This window comes from Corticium candelabrum, chromosome 5 (genome assembly GCF_963422355.1).
Source record: "Corticium candelabrum chromosome 5, ooCorCand1.1, whole genome shotgun sequence".
NCBI lineage: Eukaryota > Metazoa > Porifera > Homoscleromorpha > Homosclerophorida > Plakinidae > Corticium > Corticium candelabrum.
The window spans coordinates 3457348-3484566 of record NC_085089.1 but is presented as its reverse complement, the minus strand read 5'-3'; the positions used below and the strand labels follow the sequence as shown (position 1 = coordinate 3484566).

Below are 27219 nucleotides of genomic sequence, written 5' to 3'. Positions count from 1 at the left end.
ATGAACTACCAAAAACAACGTATTTAATTAATGCATGAATTAAATCTAAACTCGCGAAAAGTTGAAGGTGTGTCTCTAAACGTCTCATATCATTAGTTATGTAGGTAGTAGAGATAGATGACCACTTTCAAACTATTTCACCAGAGCGTCTCAAGCGTCTTGCCTACTGTGACGTCCGAATGTTGAAATGGGGAGAGGTTGGTACCCCCAACGTTGTTAACGTTTCACCATTGGCTCCAGTGTTAGCTTTCAAACGTGGAATATCTTGCGAGTTCTCATTTTTAGTAACCTAAAAGGTCTAGCCTCCTGTTTCTCAGGATCACTATACCTATAGTCGATAGTGTGACTGTACTGTACCTATAAATTTTTTTGATAATATTTATTTATATCTATAGAGGCAGTCATGCACAGATGCACAGATGCATGCATATATTCATTTTTCAAACTACTAATTAAGGCCATACGGCTGAGGCTTCTGCAGTTAGTAGTAGACAAATTTAATCATCAAAATAAACACTGCAAACCTACAACTTCTACACATAGCAAAAGTAGTCTGCAAAACTATACTGCTGCCTAACAAAGTTACAATGACACCATGTAGGCAAACGTGTGAATATTGTGTTATGACAAGCAGAAACAACTCAATTCACACTAGCCTCATACCCAAAAACTTCGACCATTATTGCAACAAAGCAGAAAGCTTTGCGCTTGGAAATCATAGCAATTATGATGCTATAGATGTATACTACTATAAGCATATAAAAGTAAATCAGATTGAAAGTACACGAAGTTTTCCAATGAAACACCAAAAAAGAAACAAGTAACATACAGCACATCAAATGCTACCGTCCCCCTGATAGCAAGCGTTCTTCACGTTGACTTTCCAAATACTTGTCACAGATCTTATATATGTTCACTTCACCAGATTTCTGAGCTAAATCAGCAATGCGTTCTACCTGCTCTATTCGCTTCTCTCGCACAGCAACAAGGTAAGCATTCTTCAGTTTACCACAACGAACAAGGGCATCAATCTAAAGCACAAATGACCATTGAAACAAGATGGAATTGAGAAACAGCAATTGTGTGACCTTGTTGTCACTATTGATCAGACGATCAATAAATTTCTCAGTGGCTTTAGCCTGCAGATATAAAGAATAGCAATTCCAATACCTCCAAAGGCAAGAAGAGGTGATGAACACAAACAATGCACCTCACGCTTGTCTTTTGCCAGCACATTAATGCAAGCATTAAGAATTTCATCCCATCCCCTAGCATCTCTCAATCCACTGCTGTTAATGCAATCTAGCAACTGCTCAATTTGTTGAATCCGATGCTCTTGAGCTAGCGTTTCACCAACGAAAGAGTACACTCTTGAAGCCTGAATGCTAAAATACTACAATAGTCGAGATTTATCAGCCAATCACCCATCATGTTTAGCACTATTATTCATGCACCTGAATCAATCGAAATGCTAAATCAAATCCCTCTTTAATGTTTTGACTCTCCAGGAGCACCTTCACATTCACAGCAATGGATCAACCAATATTGCATGAGCTACAATACACTTTCCTACCTTACAGACAACAGCAGTTCGAGCACCTCTCCGACCAAACAAAGTTGCTGGCCGTTCAGTAGACTTAGATGATGGCAAGGCTGCATCACCGGCAGATGCACCATGAATGCCTCTTGTGTGCAAATACGTTGTTACTTCCACCTGCAACTTGATTACATCAATCTGTTTTTGTGCATCCCCCACCGGAATTGTTAATCGAGAACCACTATGTGCAACAGGTTGAGGATCTTCACTTCTTGACTGCATGTCATAAATACCACTGATGCGTCGCGACTTCTCCCACCTACCCACTGTGGTTCCTCTAATTTGATTGACTTGAGCTCTTCTGTTTGTACTCACATATGTTTCAAGATGTTTGCTAGCTCTATGAAGATGTGGAAGCTGTGGGTAAAGATCTTGTCCATGAAAGCAACCACATGCACCAGTAAAAAACTTGATGCAAGTCATAGCAGCTCTGACATAATCCTACAGTAGTTTAAATCAAACATACTAAGCATACTCCACAAATCGGATTGATATCTTGTGTCATACCACACCTTCATGAACAACTGAACCTTGTATAGAATAGCATACAAGTGTTTGGCTTCAAAATATTGGCAAGACTTTGCAAGGTAGTTTTCCCATTTATCTACTGTGCCACCAACACTGAGAAGTTCTTCTTTCAGTTCTGTAAATAAACCATATCGCAAAGATGGTACCAAGAGACCTTCCACGAAAACATCTGATGAACACTTCTACAATGACATCACTGAGTTTATTGGACATACATTATGCAACAGCAATCAATTACCTTGTCAAGTACAAACATGCAAGCCTTACGTAAGTAATTGTGTCGAACATAAAACTCAACAAGCATCAAGTCAGAACCATATGTCTGCATGTAGTACAGACATTCTGCAAAGCGAGCTGAATCAAGTTTTACAGTTCCAGCACGCTTCAACAAAGACAACCAGATGTGCAAAATTTATCAAGCATTGCATAACATATCTTACTCGAGCAGCTGGTATTGTCTCTTTGGCATCAGGTGTCTACGTGCAAGCAGCACTTCTTACAGTACCACACTGAAGACAAAGCTTAAAACACTTACTGACTGAGGATCAATGTACGGCGTGGTAGTTATAAATTCGATTATAGCTACCAAGCGTTGCTGCATGGAGTATGACTTTGCTACCTCTGTTGAACGCTATAAAAATAAAACATTTCAGTCAATCTTACAATACCGTTACAAAACCATTAATTTACCCCTAAGCAATGCTTAAATTTCTCTCTAGCTTCTTCATACTTCCCTGCCCGTAATGAAGCCATTCCCCAAGCTGCCCACACTGCACCAACATCCAAGTTGCATTTAGTTGAGACTTCCCTAGCTAAAGTAAATCGATCATCTTCCAACAATTTGTCCCGTAAACGCCTAGAAAGAGCAACTATACAGATTGCAGCAGCTTTTTAACTACAAATCTTGCAACCAAGCTGTGTCTGATTGTAACAAGTCATCCAGACTTGGTATATACACTGATTCAGCAGATACCAAGTGCCGTAATATATCTGTAGTAGCAATGTAGCTAGAACAAAAAGCCTAGTTACAAAAACTAAAAGCTTGGTTTTAACTTAAGTGTATTATACATTACCTGTCACATAATTCTACACCTGAATTATCACCACAGTCTAAGAATTTTATCTTTGCTGTAAACAGCAAGTGACTAATCATCCTGTAAAATTCAGGTAAATAATAACAATTCCTTTCACAAAAAGTAATCAAATTCTCTTTACTGAATCACTAAGTTATGATCAACTTCCTGATTGACAATTTCCCGTTTGATAGAGACAAAGTCTAATGAAACTGTACGACACAGTTTGATAATACTCAAGGCACACTGTTGTGCATCACTATGCAATTCCAGTAAGCTAATGCACAAAGCAGTACTTGGAGCCTAAAAACAAGGTCTAGAAATAATTACTATCAATTCAAGCTAAACCCACCTGGTCAAAGCTGAACTGTTTCCTGGTATCATCACACTGATCTGGGAATGAAGGATCCAGTAACCACACATTCTGTTTTTCAAAATCTTCAGTAAGCAGTTTGCCATAGTCTTGCTCACCACTGCCTCCACTGCCAGCTACATCAATAGAATACAAGTCTTTAATCGAGTACCACCGCTAGTCACATGGATAATTTAATCAATCATCATTACTTGGAAAGCTCTGGTCATCAGGCCTCTCTGAAAAGTTTGCATGTATGTTCTTTTCCCTACATTGAAAGAGACAGCATCAAATAGTTGTCTTCAAGCGTCTACAAAGTACATACGATTCTAATGTAGCATGCTCATAACACTGTTTGCAAACACGAACTGGACTGTCACCATAAGTAGGAACAACCATGTTGTGAGATGAGCAGTCAGCACAGACTACACGACCACAACGTCGACAATGATGACGGCGGTTAAACTACAACAAAGCAAGCCAACTTTACCTACAAATACAAGACTTACTGTACTTTATAACAACAATCAACCACATAAGTACATTAGCTACAAGTACAAACGTATAACAACAATCCACTGTATCAGTTTCTCTGTAGAGTACATTATGTAACATTATAATAACAGACTCTACTCTAATAGCTAATTGTTAAAATTCAAGACATACATACATAGTTATCAAAGATTCTATTCTCCAGAGTAGACTTTCAAACATACATGTTACAAAATTGACAGCATTCCAAAGCTGGCTTTGTCTAGCATTGTTACATATTTCTCAAAGTGTAGGTATATAATAAATGCATAAGAAGCAACTACATACATCACAAGACAGACTAGCGTGTGTCACCAACAAAACTATGTACCAGCTACCATCAAACAGACAAACTACATTTAAATTAATGTCCTGTGACAACTTGAAAACAGCTAAGGCATGAAGCTCTTCCACTTCTTAAAGCTTTGTCACTACATTAATTAAGGCTGGTTCACAATATGCGACGGAGAGCAATCTGTTCTGTTCCATCAAACCACATCAAAGGTACCACTCAAGACGTACAACAGACGGATTAGTTGACGGAGAGGAGCATTGACAGACAGATAGAATTGATTCTATTTTGTCGGGTTCATCGGAAGTTGACTTCAACAAGAAATGATTAGGTATTGTTACCCAATCAGGGAAGCACAAAACAAGGATGACGTAATCATGCAGCACGAGAATGGTAATTATTGGAACGGGATGTACACGTATCGTGAACACAATGGGGAGCTGTTCGTCACGATCCGTCACGTCTCCGTTGCATATTGTGAACCAGCCTTTAGAGTACAAAAATTTTCCTAGTACACCACTATCAAACATGATATTAGCAAAACTTAATATGAAGTATATTTGTGACATTTTGCTTTGCTGACTACTCCTCTTCCAAATATTCAAAATAAGAACTTTTTACAGAGCTGTGGACAATAGCTTGTCAAAGAATTCCAAAAGTCCCACAACATTTGAGTGAAGTTAATTAAATACAAAGCTGACACTGCTATCACTACAAGAATTTGATCACAACTGACTATCCCTTGATCACAAATGATTATCCATTCTACAAGCACACTAACTTAATTAATACAGCTTTATCAGTACAAGTGGCTATCATTCCATGTGTAGCATATAGCTATCTGCAATTATCATAAGTTTTAGTCTGACTGGGAATTTTCCTCCATTATCATCCTTACTTATGCAGAATCCAATGATTTTTGTTTGTGCTATGGCATTGATTTTGTGATTTTCCTTTGTATCACTTATTTTGTGAGCATGAGCTGTTTGGATAACTAGCGCATTTAGATAAATGGCACCCAGATAAGTAATGCCCTATCGTGTGCAGAAAGCATCTTGTCTTTGATCACCACAACCCCAAATTCAGATTGAAACATTTTGGTTTGCTAAAGACTTCTTGTAAATATAGGACTGCGTTTGCACTAGCGCTTGAACCAGGTCAACACACGGTCTAAGCTAAACTAGTTTAAGGATTAGTTGTTTCCATCAGCACTAAACCAGATATATTCTATACCTAAACCACTTTTCCCAAACCTGTTTTGTAGCAGGTTTAGCAAGTGACTTAGATTTAACTGTCATATGATAGTAGCATGCGTGCTTGAAGATGGCCATTGATGCCACTGTTTTGATTGTATCTACTAGTTTTGGTATAGGATAACATCAAAACATCATCAAATAAAGCAGAGAAATCAGCAGCTATTGCGTATACCTAGATGCTGAATTTGAGTGGGTGATAAGAAACTGCTGCTCTGATGCAGCAAGAGCAGCCCAATGTATCACAGCAACTGTCTTTCCAGGAATACTGCACCAATGCAAACAAATTTGTCCAGATACCTCGCATATCCCAAATGCGCAACTCGCTAGTGGAAACAGTCACCTAGAACTGGTTAGTTAATTAATAAACTCATTTAAGCTAAACTAGTTTGATGTGGAGTTGATAGAAACATGGCCTAGGTCTCAGCCTGCCATGTCTAAATAAGTTAATCTATTTCAAAATGTAAATCTAAATAAAATTCCACAACAAGCTTGTGTGACCTTATGCTCAGTATTAATTAATCCTACCAAAGTCTGATGCCGTTCCTTCCGACATACCATAGCAGCAAGCCAAGGCTGCAAACATTCATGAAAACATGCGAAATCTCTTATCAGAGCCGTTAAAAACTACAATGGAGTAACAAAAGCTGTTGCAATGTACATAAGCAAACACCTCTTCATCAATTCTAAACGATCCATACATTTTACAGTAAAGAAGCACTAAACTGCTAAACCCCGAGCTGCTAGCTTAGGTTTATGGAACAGCTGCTGCACACATACTAGCCCCTGCTAATCAACATTGAAGAGCATGAGAAGGGAGCTGAACACAATGACTGGCATGTGGAATTGTTGGCATCTAGCATGCTAATGAACACCAGTGATAACAATGAGTAAAGCTTTCAATCACATACCCATAGACTGGGGAATTCGGAAAAAGGGGTTCAGATGAACCGCCCACTCGGTTGTGTAGGTCCGCTTTTGATCCAACGTACTGGCACGTCGTACGCAATTCAAGCAGCCTGCAGGTTTTGAAGACAATCACAAGGACTTCTTTTAAAAACAATGCAAGTGTTAGCCAATCTGTTTGCCAGTTACACCAGTAACTTTCTTGTAACTTATTGTATTATAGAATATGTATAAGTTAATGCATGGTAGGGAGACCATATCCAGTTTATTGATCAAGGTCTTGAGGGGCTTCCCAAGATAATTAGCCGAGGCGAAGCCAAGGCTAATTATCGAGAAGAAAGCCCTGAAAAGACCAAGCTCAATAAACTGGATATCATCAACCCTACCATGCATTAACTTATTTGCTGCATGTTTAACATCCTACTGTAATTAGAGTTCATAGATTATTCAAGTTGAATTAGTGGCTGTGTATTGCAATGACTGCTAAAGTTTTATGTCAAACAGCCACATTTTGACAGCTGTGAAGCGTTGTTGACATGCACGTCAGCCCCAAACACGTTTATGGAATGTCTCCCAGTATCAGACTCGCGCCTGAAGAGAATCATTGTCCTTCAAGATGAAGACGCAGTATGCAGCAAGGTGAAGCAGTTTGTCTGTAAGTCATATGCCTGGCCACAGCATCTGGGAGGAGACTCTTGGGTATTCTGAAATGTCTGCACTCAACTGCATATTAAGAATAGACTTCTACTTTGCGAGTCAAAAATCGTGATACCTCCAAGTATGCAAAGAGAAGTACTGACTGCGATTCATGGAAGTCATCAAAGTATCACCAAGTGCAGAAAGAGGGCCAAACACAGAATTTGGTGGCCTTGAATTAGCACTCAGTTGGAGTCGCTTGTGAGCAACTGCCCAATTTGCTGCAGAGAGAGAAGAAATCCGGCAGAACCAGTATAACCAATGCCGTTTCCAAAATACCCATGGCAAAAAGTTGCCACAGATCTTTTCGAATGGAAGGGCGTCAATACATACTAGGACTACTATTCTCGATTCATAGAGACTTCTCTACTCACCGACACCAGCTCAAATGCAGTCACAAACCACCTGAAGTCGATATTTGCACATCAAGGGATCACTAAAGAGATATCTGACAACGAGCTGCAGTATGCTTCAAAGTCATTCAAAGAGGTCTGCAAGAAAGCATATGTTCCAACATACCATATCCAGTCCTTTATATCCTCAAGCCAACGGCGAGGTGGAACGTGCTATAGAGACAATCGAGACTCTTCTAAAGAAAGACGATCCATACTTAGCTCTAACTATTGTTCAACCACACTGAGAAATGGATATAGCCCTGTAAAGATACTGTTGGCCATAAAACGGAGAACGACAGTTCCTATTGTCGAGACCCAGTTACACCCTAGAGCTCCAGATTTGACATCTCTCGTTAAGTGGGAATAGAAGAACAAACAGGTAATGAAAGACATTTGATGAGAGACACAAAAAAGAGAGTTGCCTCCAAACCCTAGAACTAACGTTTAGATTCCAGATTAAAGACAATATGGAGAGATAATCTTGAAGCCAAAAACAAATCTTACATGGTACAAACTTCGTCAGGTCAAGTCTGACAAAATAGAAACACTTGAATCCCATCCCGACGGACATACCTGAGACAACCGACCAACCAGAAGTTCCACAGCAGCACGAGTCCAGGCCTATTGTAAACCTGTTAGAAGAAGAGACAGTGTTGCGTTCAGGGAGAGTTAGTCTCCCCCCTCAGCGTTTAGATCTTTACAATGGAAGATGTAGTGTTACCGCATTAGACTAGCTGGACCACAAGGCTTATATTGTTTATCCCGTATACTAATACACCCTACAAAGTTCATCTGAATCAGGGACTTCTTGCAACATCTGTGACACTACAATAACAACAATGCCAGATAATTGTAATTTTGACTCAGCAACACATGCTACAAACTGAATTAGGGGTCCACTCTCAGGGGTCGACTCTATACTATATTTCTTTACCGAAAAGAGTGAGGTTACTCCCGATTTCACTCCCATACGCGACTAAAGAACATAGCAAAGTGAATCCTGACAAACAGAATGAAACCTCCTCGACTAGCTAAGTAAATGAGAGAGATAATTGAAATATGAACAAAGAAATGAAAAGCACAATGATATAAGAAGAGTAAAGTCTTTTCTGAGTTGCCGTGCATTAATTTATAACTTTGAAACATCTACATTGCTTGCAACAACAACAAACTTTACAAATAGATAGCAACCAAAAGAGTCTCAGGAATGTCAAGTACTTAGTACTACCAAAGCTCCAACTTCAAGTACTTGGATGGTGCTAACATTTTCTTAATTAAAGGCCAAAGTACCAAACACCCTTCAGTAGCAACCAGACACCATTTGCTAATGCATTACCACCATACGCATAATATATGCTGTGCCTTACAGCAGATACTGTATGCAGTACCAAGTAGTTACATGAAGAGCTACTGACAAAATTAATTTCGTGACAATTGACGACTTATTAGACTTTGACCAAATTGTTGCATAAAGAAATTATTGCATCACAAAATATTTACCCCTTTTATTAGTGTTTCAAAATCAATAAATGCACTATGCTGTCTAACTTGTCACACAACAAGAAAGATAAGTACCAGAAGTGTCTAATGAAGAGAAACTAAAAATGTCTAATGTCAATCTACACTACCCTTTCTTACCATACTGAAACGTTGCACACAGATTACACAAGCTGCCACCTCCTCATCTTTCATCCACTCCTCCCGAGTTGGCACAACATCTGGCAGTTGAACCATAGAACCAAATGAAGGCTGACAAAATCCAGAAGCTAAAGTTGAAACAGCCACTGAATCTAAAAGTCCTGATGATCCAAATGATGATGATGTAGTCCTTTTAGTAGAAGCAGTAAACAACTGGGTTGATGACAATGTTGACTTTCGGCTAGTAACAAAATCAGTTGGTGATCCCATCCTGGAGGATGTCACAGAGTCTAACCAAGCTACATAACAGTAAACTGTAAATTTTAAGTCTCCAACCACCAAACAAATAATACTAACAAGAAGTTTGTCCTTGATAAAATGTTGGAAATTCCAATGCTTTGTATGCATACCTAACAACTAGCTCGTTAATAGACGCTGCCTCCACAACACCTCGCGTATGACTCGCCAAATCATTACTGAACCAGCTTGCCAAGACATTGCTTGCCCAGTCAACCTAATAGAATCACTCAAATCTCATCTAACTGAAAGATTATTTCCATTCCACCACACGCCAACCTTAACATTCATAAGAAGTTGCTCAAACAACAATTCAGGATGTTTGATGAGAGATTTGTAGTGCTCATGTTCTGCTTCTGGAATGCAGCAAAGTGCCTGAGAAGAAGAATACAACCAATGACATTTACATCATCCACGACACAAACACATGCAAACTTAAGCACAAGCAATGATATACACATACACTTAATGCACACACAGGCATGCAAACACACATGCATGTGGGCACACACACACACAGACGCATGCACGCACATGCACACACACACACACACACACACACACACGCACACACACACACACACACACACACACACACACACACACACAACCTTAACTCCCAAGCAGAGATTGGCAAGCTCATCCCTTCTTTCTTTTGTCATGTGAGATCTCAATTTGTCCAAAATAAATTCCAACATAAACACTTTACTTCTGAGTTGCAGAACCTTGTGAAGAACTTTCTCAGCAAGACAAAATGCTGTGGTCACATTAGAGGACACAAGTTCATTCAGCATCTACAAACAAAGCAAAAGATGACCAATCCCAACATCCTACGCAACAGAAACAATCTGACAATGTGCGCCTTCAAATAGTCTGGAAAATTGCCTTCTAAATGCTCAATCAAAAGCTGCTGCTCCACATTCTATGCAATAAAGTAAACTTAACAAGTAATACACAAACCAAAGCAGACTTTAAACATGCAGCTAGCAACTCACCAGTAATGCGTCTTGACCAAGATTTCGGAGTCTAATCCATCGTTTTGCACTACTGAAGCTCTTCAGTTGTAATAGATGTTGAAGAGTTTGTTGTGGGTCATCTCTATAAGATACCCAGCTGACTGATTTGGGTTGGGAAGTGCAGCTAAGCTCATTCATTTCTCTGGTCATCTAACGTAAAGCAACAATGTAAAGAAAGAACATGGCAATTAACTTTCAATATTCACACCTCAAGATAAATGGACATTTCATCAACTGTTCTGTCAATTGTTGGTACTAAATGTGATGAAACTAACCTACTCTTGCACATGCTTAAAACATCTATGCAAAACAATGGAGTCCATTCTTTCAAATGGGACAACACAATTGTAGCTGCTCTCTCCGAGTTTCCAATACGAGCGGCAAACTTCCATAACTCTCTTGCTGAAGACTTCTCAAAATCTTGAGCAAGTCGATTTGATGACAACAGTAATCCAGCTAGTACAGCATCCAATGCCAAACGGACTTCTCCATGATTGTTTAGGCAACACTCAGATTCTATCAAACGTAAAGCACCATCCCACTGACCACAAGATATGTGCATGTCTAGTAAGCACAAAACAGCAGAACTAATGTTTTGGTTCATTCTATCTTCAAAAATCAGCATTTGGATGTCTGACAAATCAAATCGATTGGTAACACAGTTATGAGGTGGAACAAGAGCACACAGTCTTAATTTGACATGATGTTGAAGTGCAGGAAATTTGCTTAAAGCAGGAGCATGATCTTTTAGAAAACATTGCACAAGTGATACTGGTTCAGTCATTTGAACAGGGACTTGCTTCTCCACAAAGTTTGTTCTAATAAACTTATGTTTTACACGTTTGAACTTAGAAGTAACTGTTTGGGTAACTCCAGACTCTTCATCAGACTCTGACTCAGAACCTATGACATCCTCAGCTTGTGTTGGTGGTTGTAAGAGAATCGCTAATACCCAAAACAATCCAGCTTTGGATGCCAAATATTGTGATGTTGAATTAGTCATTTTGTGCTTTGAACCTGGCAGTTTTGCAAGTTTCCAGTTGATGGATTGAGAATTAGCTGTGACATCAATTGTCAAGTCTCTTGACTTCATAGTTCTAGGCAAGGGAAGGTTATATGTATTAACAAAGGATGGCGTTAAAGTAAATCCAACTGAGCAGTTGAAAGAATTGTATATAATTTTCAGCTTCTTCTTAGCAAGTAGAAAAGATTCTGTTGAAGCTGAATCATGAGATGTCTCTTGCAACAATGTTTCTAATAAAGTTGCCTTTGATGTAGACAGCATATCCTTAAAAAAATTCAACATCAGAACCTCGCCGCGTCTACCATCAATCAGTTCTGAGCTCTCTGAAGTAGAAAAATCAGACACAAACCATTTCAGTTGCCCAGGAAGTGTCACCTGCCACAAAAATGATCATGAACTAAACAGATCAAAGAATACTGAAACTTCTCACTGTTCCACCAGCAACATCCACAGTCAAACCTTCCTCCAAAAACTCAAGGCAAGCATACCTTAAGTTTGATTCCACACTGTTTGGCCTGAAAACCTTGCAAAACCAAAGACATGCAACCAACTTCCCAATATGAGAGGTTACATTATACCTGTGGAAAAGGTGAGGATACTGTGCCCAAAGTTAGTGCAAACAGCAAGTAAGGGTTAGGTTTCTGCGAACAGTATTTCTTTAGAGGCACACAGTGTGGAAGCTCTGCAACAATTAATAACGTAAACATAAGTTGTTTCATAAGTCACTGAAAACAATAATTGATTACCTCCAACCATGTCACAAAGCCCAGGGCCAAATAAATCTGGTAATGGAAGACCGGCTCTGAGAACATGAAAATATATGTCAAAGGCACTGTAACAATAAACATAAAACATTAAAATAACAATTAACCCACTCCTCCATTATTGGCAACTACCTCACTATCCCTAAACCGTTTATGTGATATGCAATATGCTGCATATACAGCAATCTCTCTGCCTTGCTCTTGCTCCCATACACCGATAACTGTTGCCTACAATGACCAAGATCTCCACTTCGCAAAACTGTCTGCAGTGGCACCACAAGAGCACCATGAATCATCATCAGATTAAAAACATTAGCAAAAAAGCAGAGCTCTTCCACTGGTGTCTTCAGTGTACTCATATCAAACTGGTTGAAAAGAGATGTCAGTGCAAGTAGGTTCTTCAATGAAGCATTAGTGCGAGACTCATCAATTAACCGTTGGTCAAACACACTGACGCCAGCAGCTTTGGCAGTACCTGTGAATGCACAAATACATACGAAGATAAAAATTTGTTTCGCAATAATAATAATAAATTAACACATGCTGCTAACCCTGTAAATAGCTCACAAACTTAGTCATCAAATCAATGTCCAAATTACTCAAAGATACATCATCTTTCTTCACTTCTCTCACATCTTTGTTGAGTACAACAGGCACAACATCACTTATCATAACATATGACTTCTCTAGACAACACATTGCAAGTAAACGTACAGGTGCTGTTATACTAAAGACAATGCAATCACCGGTCACTATGCACTCAACAGGCACAACTGAAATGCATGGACAGCAGCAGTCAACAATAATTTTCACAAGATTCAAGCTTAACTCATATGCAATTTCTTCCAGCCTGTGGCACCAACAATATCAAAACAGAAACACAACTCACGTTATAACCTCACTTTTCTGGTTGAAGGCACTTTTCAAAAAGAAGGCGTTCTAATGTAACAGTCGGACCTTCCTTTAGGACTGCTAGAGGGTTGTATGCCCTCCTTGTCAAATCAAGCTCATCTGCAATAATACAAACCATTATAACACAAAATTAACCAACAAATCATACATCAATGCAAACAAGTTTACTCGAGTCGCTGTCACAACGTATGAGAAGACTGGAAAGATTATCAGCATGTGTAAACAGTGTTCTGATGTAGCTAGCATGGCTGTCTGTATCATCTGCAAATGACTTCAATAAAGTCTCCATTGCTTCTCGTAAAGGAGATTTGTGACCAGCATCAGCTCTTTCCATTTCTGTGACCAAAACAGATTCCATAGCCAGCATTTCCATTCGCACTTGTTCTTGGCTGGCTCGTTTCCAAAGAGCAGACTCATGATTGGTAGTCCACAAGTCATCACCTAGCGGGACAGTGCCTTGATTTAAAAATTGCCGTAAGTAGGTGTGTGGCTCTTCAATTTTCTCCATCATCCTGTGAATCATGTTGAGAAACACAATAGGACCAATCGATGACCCCACGGTATGTACAATACCAGCAATATTTTCTAGTGCTTGCAATCTGTCAACAGCCATGTTCAGTATATCCAGACATACCTTTTGCTGACTGCATGATGAACAAGCAAGGTCCAGCAGTATCAAAGAAGGTAGTGAGCTTGACAATTTGAAAAGTTCTTCGGACAGCTCACCAACAAATGGAAATTGTCGAGGACTAATAGAACTAGACAAAAGCTCTTCAAGTGTGTCAACCTCTGTTGATCCAAAACCAGGATCTGGGAATGGTTGACAAGATGATTGTTGACTTCCTACTAAAGAACTTTGCTCAGCTACCATTGTCTTAAGTTTTTTTGTGGTTTGCTGTGTTTGAGACTTTGACATTGCACCAGCCAACTGCAATGACACTATATCCAAGCGATCTGCAAACATGACTGCATGGCCACTCACAGTATCCTCAAGACCAAACATCCGAATAACTTCTTCAGCTCGATCATAATTACTATTTCGAAGGCAAAGCTGAAGGAGAGTGTCTGGAGATGACAGCATCCTTGATATAATTCCTGACAGTGCTGATTTTGACTTTTGCTTCATCGAGAAAATGTGCTCTGACCTTGGAGATCGAGAATAGCAACGTTTTTGTTTCTTCTTTATCATTGGTTTTTTGCCTTCTGTCTCTTCTGTATCACCTTCTCCACCTGAGTCAGACTGGTCTCCATCCTCAGTAGATAAATGCACAGAAGTACTGTTTTCATCAAATTTTCTTTTTCTTTTCCGCTCATCTGCTCGTTCAGAAGTAGTTATCTGTGAATTATTGTTCTTATCCTCAAACTGACTATCTTTCTTCTCATATTGGCTATCTGAAAGACTGCCATCAAATGTTTCTTCTTCATCTGTTACTATTTCACTAATGTCACTGTCACTGTCCTGTAATCCAATGCTAAATAAACTTCCTTTACAATGCTCTGGACTACTAACTCCCATACACACTAGCTGCAGTCGCCATTTGGCTTCATTTACATACTGATTTAGGCGAGCCAGTCGTTGTTGTAAATCTTGCACAGAAACAGATGTCATTATATTGGTCTGATTAAATGACATAACCGAGTCATCAGATTCAGTAAAAGACAATCCACCAAGTGACCAATGAGATGCTGGTGCGTGGGCTCCTCGATGCTGAGCAAATTTCGTTGCGTCAAGATCAATCAAGCACCCTTTCAGCATATCCAGCAAATCTTGAGCAACTGATTCACTTACAGCAAACTGCTCTGTTGACCTCAGTGAACGTACAGATGACAAAGATACACTGTGCCCACTAACACTTTCACCAAAGTATGTTTCAGATGTAGAAGCTTCAGATCCCTCCAAAGCTACAGTTGAAGACTGTTTTGTCGTTGCCTCGTCAGAGTCATCATCCGTCCTCATCTTGTGGAAATCACCAACTTTCAAAAACAGCAGTGAAAATATATTCTCTAACAACTCAACACGATATGTCAATGGATAAACTTGTGAAAGAGCCTCCTTTGCTTTCTTCAAACTGCCAAGCACAGCTTCCTCATACAGTGGTGCATTGTGTCGCATCACCTGCTGCGAGATACTGGTCCTTCTCACTGACTCTGCTACCACTTGCAATGAAATCCTGACTGCATCTATAGCACTTTGAACAGCATAAAACCCTTGATAAAGTGCTACATCTCTCTCTTTTTCAGCTGTACTTGCAATGCTACTGCTCCTACGGAACTCTCTGAAGAGTAGATTATCAGAAGTCATGAAAGATCCTTCATCATTCAATATAGGCGTTGATGGCCCAGATGAAGGAGATGCTTGAGACAAGACCGGTGAAGGAACAGGTGTTGACAATGGCTGCTTTTGCAGAAGCTCAATAACATCATCAGGTGCCAATGCTGCCAGAGGAGTACAACAATGTAGAACATACAGCACAGAATGACCTTCAAGACCATCAAACATGTCACTAAAAGTTGTACTCCCATTGAGAGAGGTACCAGTCAACATCAATGGCCTGGAAAAGTAGCAAAAATCAACTACTAAGTCGAACAGCATTGTTCTACATGTATGTACTTGCGGCATCTATAGTACCTTGTCTTTTCCAAACACCATTGTACAAGTTGTGTCTGGTAAGCCAGTTTCTCACAAGCAACAAACAACAAATGCTGATGATCAGCATCCTAAATTATACATTATAACATAACAATCAAACCATAACTAAAACAACATTAAAATTTTTTACATGAGACAGCCATATAGCATCCAGTAAAGAGCCGGCCGCATCAACTGTATGGCAATGTGACCAGCCTAGCAGAAGAAGAAGTGGCCGTAATGGATTAAAGTCTTCTCTTGAAAGAAGCTCAGCCAATTCCACAAACCGCCCCTGATAAACTAAACTCACACCCAACTCCTAGAATTTGTAAATAACATATAAGAAAAAGAAAACCTTCCAGTGACATTTACGAACCACAATGTGCTCCAGAACATGGTATCCATTAGACATTACTTGGTGAAATAGTTCCTTCCACACAATGTTTTGTTCCAGAGTTTTACTCATATCAACAATTTGTGTCTCAACAACTTCCTGATCATTTGATCCTCCTGACAGAACAGTTGCACACATGGTCTGAGAGTTCCACATATGATTTTCAACCTCACAAAACCGTGTAACTACATAGTCACTGGAACGACCCAACAAACAGGAATATATACACGGCTTTCTAATTAGATCTGGTGCAATTGTAACACCCAACATAGCTTGAATCAGGTCAGTAAACAACCCATCTAAATCCACATTTTTCATCTCCGCAGATGGATTCATCATTGACAAAAGATGGTAAACACGTAAAATGTGTTGAGCGCATTCATCAGAAGCAATATCTGGTGATACAGAGATTGACAAAAGTTCATCCTGTATGACCTCTATAAAAAGTTGTTCAAGGGTTTCATGACAGACACCCTGTGAACGTGTCAATTCGTGCACTACTTCATGCCCAAACGAAGGGAATGAAACAAAGATCTTTCTCAGTATTTCCATGCAAGAAGAAGAGAATGAGGGCAATGATGATAACAGTTTACTCTGATCATTATGAAGAGCAGCGTGGTAATCAAGCAGTTCCTGTTCAAACAAAGACAAAGATAGCACAAAAAAGAAGGAATATATAGATTGGTACATTTCACCAATAAAACTGTAGGTGGTATATCGTTGCCAGCAGACTGCAGTAGAAGCTGAAACTCTAAACGTCTTTGACAATTACGGTCAAGAAACACCTACAGTACATTTATATAAACATATATAGTACTATATATGACAAACTTAAATTTGAAAGCTTATAGTGCACATTACAGGTTCTACCTGCACTAAAGGCTTGTCACCTTTACAGGTTTATCCAATGCAATCGCCTGTGCCAAATTAACAGATGTACTTATTTCAAAACAATAAACAACTTCAAATAATTGAAACTCAAACTGTAATTGGCAACTAAGAACTATGTCATTACAGGCGTCCTTGTTATGTTACTTCTGATGCACCAACTGAATAGAGCTGGACACATTGACTGGCACGTGGGATTTCGACATCCAGTAGCTATTCCATACCTCCTGAAAGCACGCAAAGACATCGTCACATCGACTGTCATATTCATTAACACCAGCAATAACAATGAGTGCATGCGCTGCATTTCAATTGTCCATTGGTTTGTTCAATGTTCCATCATATGGTTCATCACTTGGTCCACCTCACCACAACCACACTACTGTAACCCTAGCACATGTGCACCTTAATTGATAGTGACGCATAGTTACTATCTAGGAATGGCTGGGGTGTCAATACATAAGCCCGTTTACGCCCCTTTCTATCTTGGCTCAAAAGCACTACTGCAATAGCACTACTGAAGTCTCCGGCTTTTCTTCTCTATGTGTGCCAAGTTTCACACCTGCTAAACCGTTTGGTTTATTTTTATTTTGTCTGACAAACTAACTAACTAACTTTCTTCAGATGGGTTTTGTCATTCCGCACGCTTTCTCTGACTGAAATGATTACGTTTCTTTCTTACAAACTATCCTGGGCAGAAGAATTTTCTTCGTTTGCAACTGGTTTCGAAAATACGACTATCACAATTTTGCGTGAGCAGAACAGTGCGTTCTCCGCCATTTTAAAATACATCTATAACGTTTTTGTATCTTTAATGCTTCAGTTGACATTGCAATGCTGTGATCATGTCATAAAAAGGCTTGAGACAGTAAAAGATTGTACACCAAGCACATCACTAAATTCATTAGCATAACGGATGTTAGAATGCTGTTGTAGTAAGTTTACACCAATTAGTCCCTCACATGCATCTCATAAGCATACTGGAATGTCAGCGTAACTTGTGGTGCTTTACCTGTTTTATGGGTGCTACAGTACTGTCAAGTGTTACAATATGGCTGAAGAATAGAGAATTTCAGAGATTGGTCTTGCCTATATATATATATATATATATATATATATATATATATATATATAATTTTTATAGACTTTTAAGAGCAAGTGGTCAACAACATAAACAATGAAGATATATATATGTGTGTGTGTGTGTGTGTGTGTGTGTGTGTGTGTGTGTGTGTGTGTGTGTGTGTGTGTGTGTGTGTGTGTTCAGAGTAAACTCTCAAACGGTGCAGTGGAGAGAGGCGCTCGAACTGTCATTCGTCTGCTCTTCTACCCTGGCTCAGTCTGCGCCCATTGGTGGAGACTGGGTCCCCTCTCAAGGAGTCGACCCCATGTGAAATCTCGTGACGACGCAAATGCTATCCCTTACGGTTTATTTGAACGTATGCCCGCACCGATCCTGTGTGGACTTTACGCGTCGCTCTCCTTCTGAAACCTTCAACAAATTCTCGCCGACTGAAGCCGTAGCCGTTCTTTACAGCTTATGTTTCTCTCCAAATTCTTGAAGCATTTGCACCAAATCCGACCTAAGCATTTCCAGCACCGAGCGCTACACGGGCAAAGTGTCAATTTCTACTGAAAAATGCGAGAAGAGCAAGATTGGCATGAGTGTCAAGATATATATACGAGTAAGCAAGTAACTGCACATGACTTGCATGATTTTGCTGCCCTGATATATGATTCTGAGTGGAAAATTCAACTTTGGAATACTCGATCCTCGCTAACTTTTCTGAGCGGGATGTAGTTAAACGTGTTGTGTGTGTGTGTGTGTGTGTGTGTGTGTGTGTGTGTGTGTGCGCGTGTGTGTGTGTGTGTCTGTGTGTGTGTGTGTGTGTGTGTGTGTGTGTGTGTGTGAGTGTGTGTGTATGTGTGTGTGTGTGTGAGTGTGTGTGTGTGTGTGTGTGTGTGTGTGTGTCTCTGTGTGTGTGTGTGTGTGTGTGTGTATCTGTGTGTGTGTGTGTGTGTGTGCGTGTGTCTGTGAGTGTGTGTGTGTGTGTGTGTGTGTGTGTGCGTGTGTGTGTGTGTGTGTGTGTGTGTGTGTGTGTGTGTGTGTGTGTGTGTGTGTGTGCATACAACAATAAATTAATTTACTAACAACTAATCTAATCTGCCAGTGCGAAGAACGGGATGGTGGGCTAGTATATAAATAAGAGCTGTGTGCGTGTGTGCCTGTGTGTAAAAGAGGATCTCCAAGAAAGGCGAGTCTGATCTCCACTGAATTTGGCTCGCACACACCGAATCCACAAACTTCGACAGTGAGATGATGCGATTTCCTGCCAATCAAATCCGCCTCCGCTTGCACACAAATTTCTCTGGAATGGCACATCAAATTTCCACCAAATATAACCGCCCATTCCTGACCTTGGACGGTATGCACAGAGCTTGTTGTCTATTGCCAGGATGTCAAAAAAAGGCAAGATATTTTTGTGTATATCCGGGTCTTTAAGAACGGGACACTAGGTTGCATTTCTATTTGTCTTCGACTAAAAGGTTGAAAACAGAGAGCAAACACTGAGCTAATTCAAGACGAAAACATCACTAACTATTACTTGATTTGCCTTTAACGGGATATTACAATCAATAATCCAATCAACCTGGGCGAAGAACGGGATCTTATTTTCTTCTCAAGTGACAGGTCATAGTAACGAGTTTCAAACTGACGAACGGTCAATAATGCAATCAGCCCAAGCAAAGAATGGATCTGTAAAAGCACATATACTCTACTTTGAGATAATTGATCTCAAAATGGGATATCATTAAATGGGATATAACTAAGAACAAGATTCTTACCAGTTTGAGAAAGCTTGCCGCTGAGGAACTTCGAGGCCAGTAGCTATCATGCACGATAGCTGCGCGATCCCCGTTGTCGGCGGCGCCCGACACCTCTACATGGCTACTTTCACGCTCCAAGTTTTGGGTGCCATCACAATAGTGTGATAATGCTCTGGTTTCCACCCATTTCCAGCTCACGTGCAACAAGAAAACAATCAAGAAAGCGCTTTGTCGTTTAACGGCAAGCTATTTCAAGATGGCAAATGGTAAATGTGTAGATAAAGAATCTAACAGACTTGTCGTTAGCTTTCTCAAAATGTCAAGTACGAGGAGCAAAACTGCTGTGGCGGACAAGACTGCGATTCACATTTCTCTTTGTACTAGGAATAAAGGCTGTATGTCATAGAACGTGGAGCACCCTAAGATGTTTGATTGCTCTGCTTCATTATGACACAACTTGAACACATTTTCAAGTTTGCACGGGTGTACGTACGCAGTGAATCCTGAGCGGACACCTTCAAAAAAGCAATATCAAAAGCATACAAATAAGTGATCGTTTCAGAACCATACTGCAAAGTTTAGTCACACAGTTAAACTGCTCGTGATCTGCTATTCCTAGCAGAAGCAGCAGAAGAAAACAATTACCTTTAAGAAAAGAGAAACCACTGCAAAATATACTCATTCTCTGGCAAACATACCCTGAAATGTTTCATAATGTCAATACTGCCCATATAGAGACATAGCTTACAAAAGTATTATAAATGTATTTTTTTACAAATGGTTACACAAACCAGCAAAAAGCAAACAAACAAATGTGGATACTTTACTACTGTACCAAATTGAGGGTGCCATGACTGACTCACCATTGCAGCAAATTGTAACACAGTGTGAGTTAGTCATGGCACCCTCAATTAGGTACAGTATTAAACTATCCAACTTGTTTGTTCGCTTTTGCTGGTTTGTTTAGCCATTCCTACTAAAATACATTTATAATGTTTTTGTATCTTGTTCATTCATTTTTTGCATGAAGAATATCACATGAATTAGTAGGACCCAGGAAGACCAGCCTAAGGATTTCTAGGAAATATAACTGTCTATCTATCCAATGAATCATACACATGGATTGTAATGACAGACTGAGTTACTTAATTAAGCTTGACTGATTGTTTTGATCATAACTATCGAGTAGGTGTTGAAATGTTAACTGTGTCTGACTTGGAAGTTTTAGCCAACCGTGAAGAGTATAGCTTAGCAACATTGGCATTTTCTTTGGCCATAGCCAAACAAGTTGAGAACCTTGATGGGTTCATTAGTCATTACATCATAGTAAATAGAATCCAAGAACTACTGAACACAACGTAGTTCCTACTACAACAAGAAACGCAACCTAGATAAAAAATTGCTGAAGACACACAAAAATCAGCTCAATCCATTTCAAACCGAAAAGACAGCCAACTGCTTGAGCGCAGAAATGTGCATGCAGGTCTCTAGTCTCTTCCCAACAATGTAGAGTGCACTTGATACTTGATACATATAGGCACGATGCGGTGCTATGCAAATAGACCGATATAACCATAAGAAAGTCCTACTATCGCATCGGTACATCTATTGAGAGATCTAAGTGCACTTTCGTCAGTTGCATTCGTCCTGTACAGTTTGTAGCACAGTCATATTTTACTAGATACCGCAGCAGAGAGAAGTGGCAATTGCTTCGTTGTCTTGTTGCAGCATCCTTAGACAAATTATCGCATCCTAAACGTTTTGCAGATCGCTGAGAACAACGAACGCACCTGCCAAAATGGCGGAGGCCACTCACATAAAATCGTAATAGCCATATTTTTGAACCGATCGGTAACGAAGAAAAATGCATCTGTCCAGGATAGTTTGCAGCAAGAAACATAACCAAGTCAGTCAGAGAAAGCGTGCAGAATGAGAAAACCCGTCTGAAGAAAGTTAGTTAGTCAGACGAAATTGTGGTTATTAAACCAAACGGCTTTAGAGGTTCAAACTTGGCATACATAGAGAAGAAAAGTAGAAGACTTCAGCAATGCTATTCGTTTTTGCACTAGTGCTTCTGAGCCAAGATAAAAGAAAGGGAGTGTAAACGAGCTTATGTATTGACACCTTCAGACATTCCTAGATGGTGACTATGCGTCACTATCAATTATTGTAATCAACAACCATGATCAACTGTGTAAGAGATTAAAAAGATCATTCCTACAAATGTGACGTCTAGCAGAACACCCATTGGACAAGCTCCTCTAAAAGTGTGTAAAAAGACTTGAGAAATGGGCAATCCTGAGAATGCGAATGTCAGCACAACACAAGCTAATTAGAGTAGCAAATACATAATTATTCGCTTTTACATCAGCTTACCATATTGTCCTTATCATTGTTTTTATCTACTTGCTAAACATTTACTACCTCAGTATTGCACAAGAATCAACAAGTCCGTCTACAGTAACTCATCATGCACCACATACATACCGTTTCACTGATAACTGAACTAGTCATATACTCTCCCAATGCCAGCCACGGCAAATTTTCTGTGTGAAAGTCTCTTAAACTCCTGCAACACAAAGAGTCTGCAATTTCATTACATGTATATAAAATGTCCAAGAACACTCAAATTGCAGTAAAATTTCAAAGTCTAGCAAAGATGTGACGTAGCTCTCATATTCACAAAGCTACGACAAACAGCAATCTACTCACAAACACAAAAAAATGTCCTATGTGGGTATGTGTCGCCATTGCTGCACATCCATGTCAAGTGTGGCCAAATCATCCCAACATAGCATAGCCCTTCTGCTGGGCAGCTGTAAATTGCACAAGATATAGAAAGCAACAATCCACCCTTCCACCCTCCATTTTGCAACATGTGTGCATGTGCAATGACCCAAATAAGTATATACCCGGGTCAACAATGGCAATGCCTAGACTAAGCTACATACAAACCTCAGTGCCGATACTACAACTTGTTTGCCATATAATCAATCTCCAAAACTTTACACTATGTTAAACCCTAACCACATAATTACCCTTGCAGCAAAGCCACCCTATACATATCCCACTGACAACTAAATTCACTAGCACATATTGCAAACATGCACTTTAACCTGCAAATACCTTCACACCCTTCCAAATGAGCTTCGCCTGGCCAACCAACTATGCAAATCAATACCCACTAGTGCCGGCAAGTTAGCTAAGTTGCAAATGATCAAGCATAAGCTATTTGACACTTGAACCGAGTTCATGTCTCTCAAATCAATTTCATAAGATCACATAAATATGTTGCACACAAGTGCTTAGTTCGATCCAATCTGTCAGAAATTATTGTGATCAAGAAAGACAAAGAGCTGCTAAGTGTGATTGTGTCTCAAATGTTGTGTTGCAAAGTTATAGTTGATTCCGGTAATAAAATTGACATTACACTGCAACAAATACAATTTAAATTTTAGTATGAAGCAATAGCTACTCTTTATTCTGGGTAACTAAATTTTAGCTTGCTACCTGCCACATGTGAGAAATAACTGCAACCCACAAAAAGAAGCAGAAAAGGCAGTATAATTCCTATCCCATATAGACATTAGTCATTGATTGTTGTTGATTGAAGTTACAGTCAGTGGTTGTTGTACTCATCATCCTGAGTTGAGAAAGCTAGTGCAAGTACATTCCTTACTTAAAGAATTATGCTCTAGCCACCACAGAAAACACACACAGACACAGACACAGACACAGACACAGACACACACACACACACACACACACACACACACACACACACACACACACACACCACGCGCACACACACACACACACACACACACACACACACACACACACACACACACCACACGCACACACACACACACACAGTGACACACACACACACACCACATGCGAGCACACACACACACACACACACACACACACACACACACACACACACACACACACGCACACACATGCACACAGACCATTTGACATAATTTTGCCCACAATCAGAAAATTAAAATTGGCTTTCTATGAACCTGTAATAGAGCAATAGGAGAAAAGTGTCAAATGTTGTTGGATACAGTAAATGTTAGCTACCCTAATGTTCAATCAAATATATTATTATAGAGTTGCAGTTTAATTCTTCTATACTATTTTATCAGCAATAGCAAAGATATTCAATCACTGGTCATTGTCATTCTAATCTTTAGAATTTGGAAACAAAGTGTGCAACTATAAAGTGATAATTAATGACTCACCAATCAGTACCTTTCTACTTATTCCTACTTGAAAACATGAGTTGAGTACTGCCAGAGGTATGTCAGACAAACTCAATAATTCAATAACTGTAGCAGTCAAATCTCCTTACGCATGCTAAAAAGTATGTGTTGAATAACATTTATACCCATTAATTAACTAATTAAAACATGCTCAAATGATATACAAGTAGTAGGTAGCTAAACATGACCCAGGTATGTAAGTTTTGCCTCGGTTAGGGAGAATTGTAGGGAGTGGTCATCTTTTGCACACATAGATAAATCTAATATATAAAGCTCAAATTGTCTGTCTGTGTGTATGTATGTTCGCGTTTGGCGGCCACGTCTTTTGTCCCTTCGCAACCGAAATTGGCACGCACACTCGGCACGCACAGAGAATGGTTTGCGTAAAACAATTTAAAAAATTACGCATCGGGTCCCCTTTCGAGGGGTCGACCCCCGTGTAAAATTTCTCGATGAAGCAAACGCTGCACATTCCAGTTTATTCAAACACACGCCCACACCAGTCCCGTGTAGACTGTATGCATCGCCGTCCTTCGCAAAGCTTCGAGCAATCGAATATCTATTGCCGACGAAACTTACTCTTCTAGCGCTTTCGTTTCTCTCCAAATTCTGATTGCATTTGCACCAAATGCAACCTACACGTTTTCTGCAGCAAGCGCTACACGGGGAGTGTGTCGATTTCGATTGAAACAAGCGCGAAGAGCAAGATTCGAATTCATTCAGCATATCCGGGACCTCGCAACAAAGATTGCACGTGACGTGTCCACAGACCTATCTTTACACTACAGTCTTGCCCGTACGAAGGACGGGCCATGGATTCTAGTAGTAAATAAAGAGTAAAATTTCTCAAAATCAATGGAATGGAATGTTTGTATGTTGCGTACTATATCCCATTTTGTTTTGGTCACTAATCATCTAACAACCTAGAAAACAGTTGCTACCTCAGAGGCCCATGCGCCAATTTCATTCTTCTTCTTCTCCACAGATATCTTTTTTTGTATGCTAGGTACGACAGTGAAACTTGGGAAAACGCTTTAGAATTACCCAAACCCTATTCTTTTGGTGAATAAAGAAACAGATAAGAATGTTGAAAAAATAGTGTTTCTTTTAGGCAGATTTGATGCAACGACTGCCATCAACGCTATTGCACAGTTTGGCCTGTTCACGAAACAGTATTGCAATAGATTGTACATGGCGACAATGGACGGAAGTGCCAATCAACTAGGCAAACCGTTCATGAAAGAGTCTATTACCAGAACTGTGTAATCCGATCATGTTTGCCATTGTCACGTCTAGTCTGAAATTGTTTGCAATCTACGTCGCAGACAAAAGCAAAAATGACAAGTAATTACGTACACACAGAACAATGTATACGAGAACCCAAATTTGCAACGCATATCCTGCAGCTGATAGTCTTTGGCTTTGACTACTAAACCAAGCGTTATTCCGACTGCCATTGCATATTCACATACACTAAATTATAGAAGCACAGAAGAAAGAACAATGCAAAGGCACTAAAATTAGGATCCATATTCATGCAACGTGCATACCCCTTGGTACACCATCAAGTGACCTGTAAACCTCTAAAACACTTGAGTAAACTATGGCTGTGTCTCCACTTGTTGCTCTTTAAACATGTTTAACGTTAAACATGTTTAAACTCTAAACATGTTTAGTAGACAGCGTCTCCACTTGTCCATTTATTCCGGGCTATTAAAAGAATTATCCAGGACTTTGTTGTACCGTGCAAATTCGTTTCTTGTGCACCAGACAGTCGGAGATCGTCTTCTAGTCGTCTGAAGAACAATCACAGACACAAGTCTCTGTCTTCACCAAAATGGCTCTCTGACATTGCCTAGTTCTGTAATAGTCTCCAAAGAAAGAGAAAGAACAGCGTGAAAGAACTAACATCCATCGTTGTGGAACGCGCATTTATATCACGTGACTGTTAAACCTAAACCACTTTCGTTAAACTACCTCTAAAACATGTTTAGCAAAAGCTGTTTAGGTTTAGAGTTAAACATGTTTAAGCTAGTGGAGACACCATTATTCTTAAACATGTTTAGACTTAAACAGGTTGTAAACATACCCAGTCCTCCCCCTCGCGCGCTCCACGTGTTTTGGCAGGTGCTTTTTGTTTCACTCGCCAGGAACAAAAGGCGAGTGGAACAAAAAGCACGTGCCAAAACACGTGGAGCGCGCACAAGGAGGAGGACTGGGTACGAGTCTACCACTACACTAGTAAGTAGATGTGCAATACATAAAAAGTAATAGAAACAAGATTTAGATAATATGAACCAAAGCCAGACATCATTGAATCCTTCCAACCCACATTCCCTACATTTTACCTTTAATTAAGTGGGTTAGAATTAGGATTATAATTCACAAAAGTAGCTGGTTAATGTCAGTGAGAGTAAATTAGCAAAAAAGGACGCTCAGAAGTTCCAGGGTGCATGGAACGCCAAATAGTATGTGCCTGATGTAGTTAGTTTTGCATCAATTACACTATTTTACGGTGATTTTATACACAGCTAATTTCTTAACTTCTTGGCGTAGACGGATAATTAATTAAATATCTCCTATCACCGGAACAAACGCTCTTGAAACAACGAACACAAACATAGCTCAGCCATACGGTGGGCCAAGGAAGAAAAGAACAAATTACAATAGAATAGCCTAACTAAAACTTTGTTCTTCCGTCACATAAATTAAACTTACCTAACAGGACATTGCCGAGGAGACTGAATGAGACATAGCAGAATGTCACCAGCCAGTTGTGGACTGACTTGCAAAATGTGCTGAAAAAAAGCACGAGCCAGCTCCCATTGGCCTAAAGACAAGTGATTGCTAAAACTTAGAATCAGACGCTCCGACAGTTCGTCTCTGTCGTGCAGTTTTAGTGCGAGAGGAAATTGACGACTCATGACAGCA

The 27219-nt window shown here is 39.8% G+C and overlaps 1 protein-coding gene across 1 annotated transcript; it reads right to left on the bottom strand.

Annotated features, from left to right (window-relative positions):
* Positions 1-487: 487 nt before the first annotated feature.
* LOC134179480 (zinc finger FYVE domain-containing protein 26-like) lies at positions 488-27199 on the bottom strand. The gene is made up of 37 exons (XM_062646384.1): positions 27007-27199; positions 22502-22583; positions 16993-17082; positions 16280-16930; positions 16055-16222; positions 15904-15992; positions 13443-15826; positions 13265-13373; positions 13109-13212; positions 12914-13048; positions 12495-12837; positions 12345-12430; positions 12177-12280; positions 12029-12121; positions 10783-11973; positions 10554-10724; positions 10412-10480; positions 10170-10352; positions 9838-9933; positions 9619-9775; positions 9262-9560; positions 3876-4015; positions 3763-3818; positions 3551-3687; positions 3341-3501; positions 3199-3279; positions 3037-3132; positions 2816-2981; positions 2661-2756; positions 2566-2601; positions 2364-2507; positions 2110-2307; positions 1574-2038; positions 1455-1514; positions 1211-1393; positions 1089-1139; positions 488-1031 (listed from the first exon to the last, which is right to left on the bottom strand). The coding sequence occupies exons 2-37, from the start codon at positions 22526-22528 to the stop codon at positions 843-845; spliced, it is 8808 nt and encodes a 2935-aa protein (XP_062502368.1). The 5' UTR covers positions 22529-22583; positions 27007-27199; the 3' UTR covers positions 488-842.
* Positions 27200-27219: the final 20 nt, after the last annotated feature.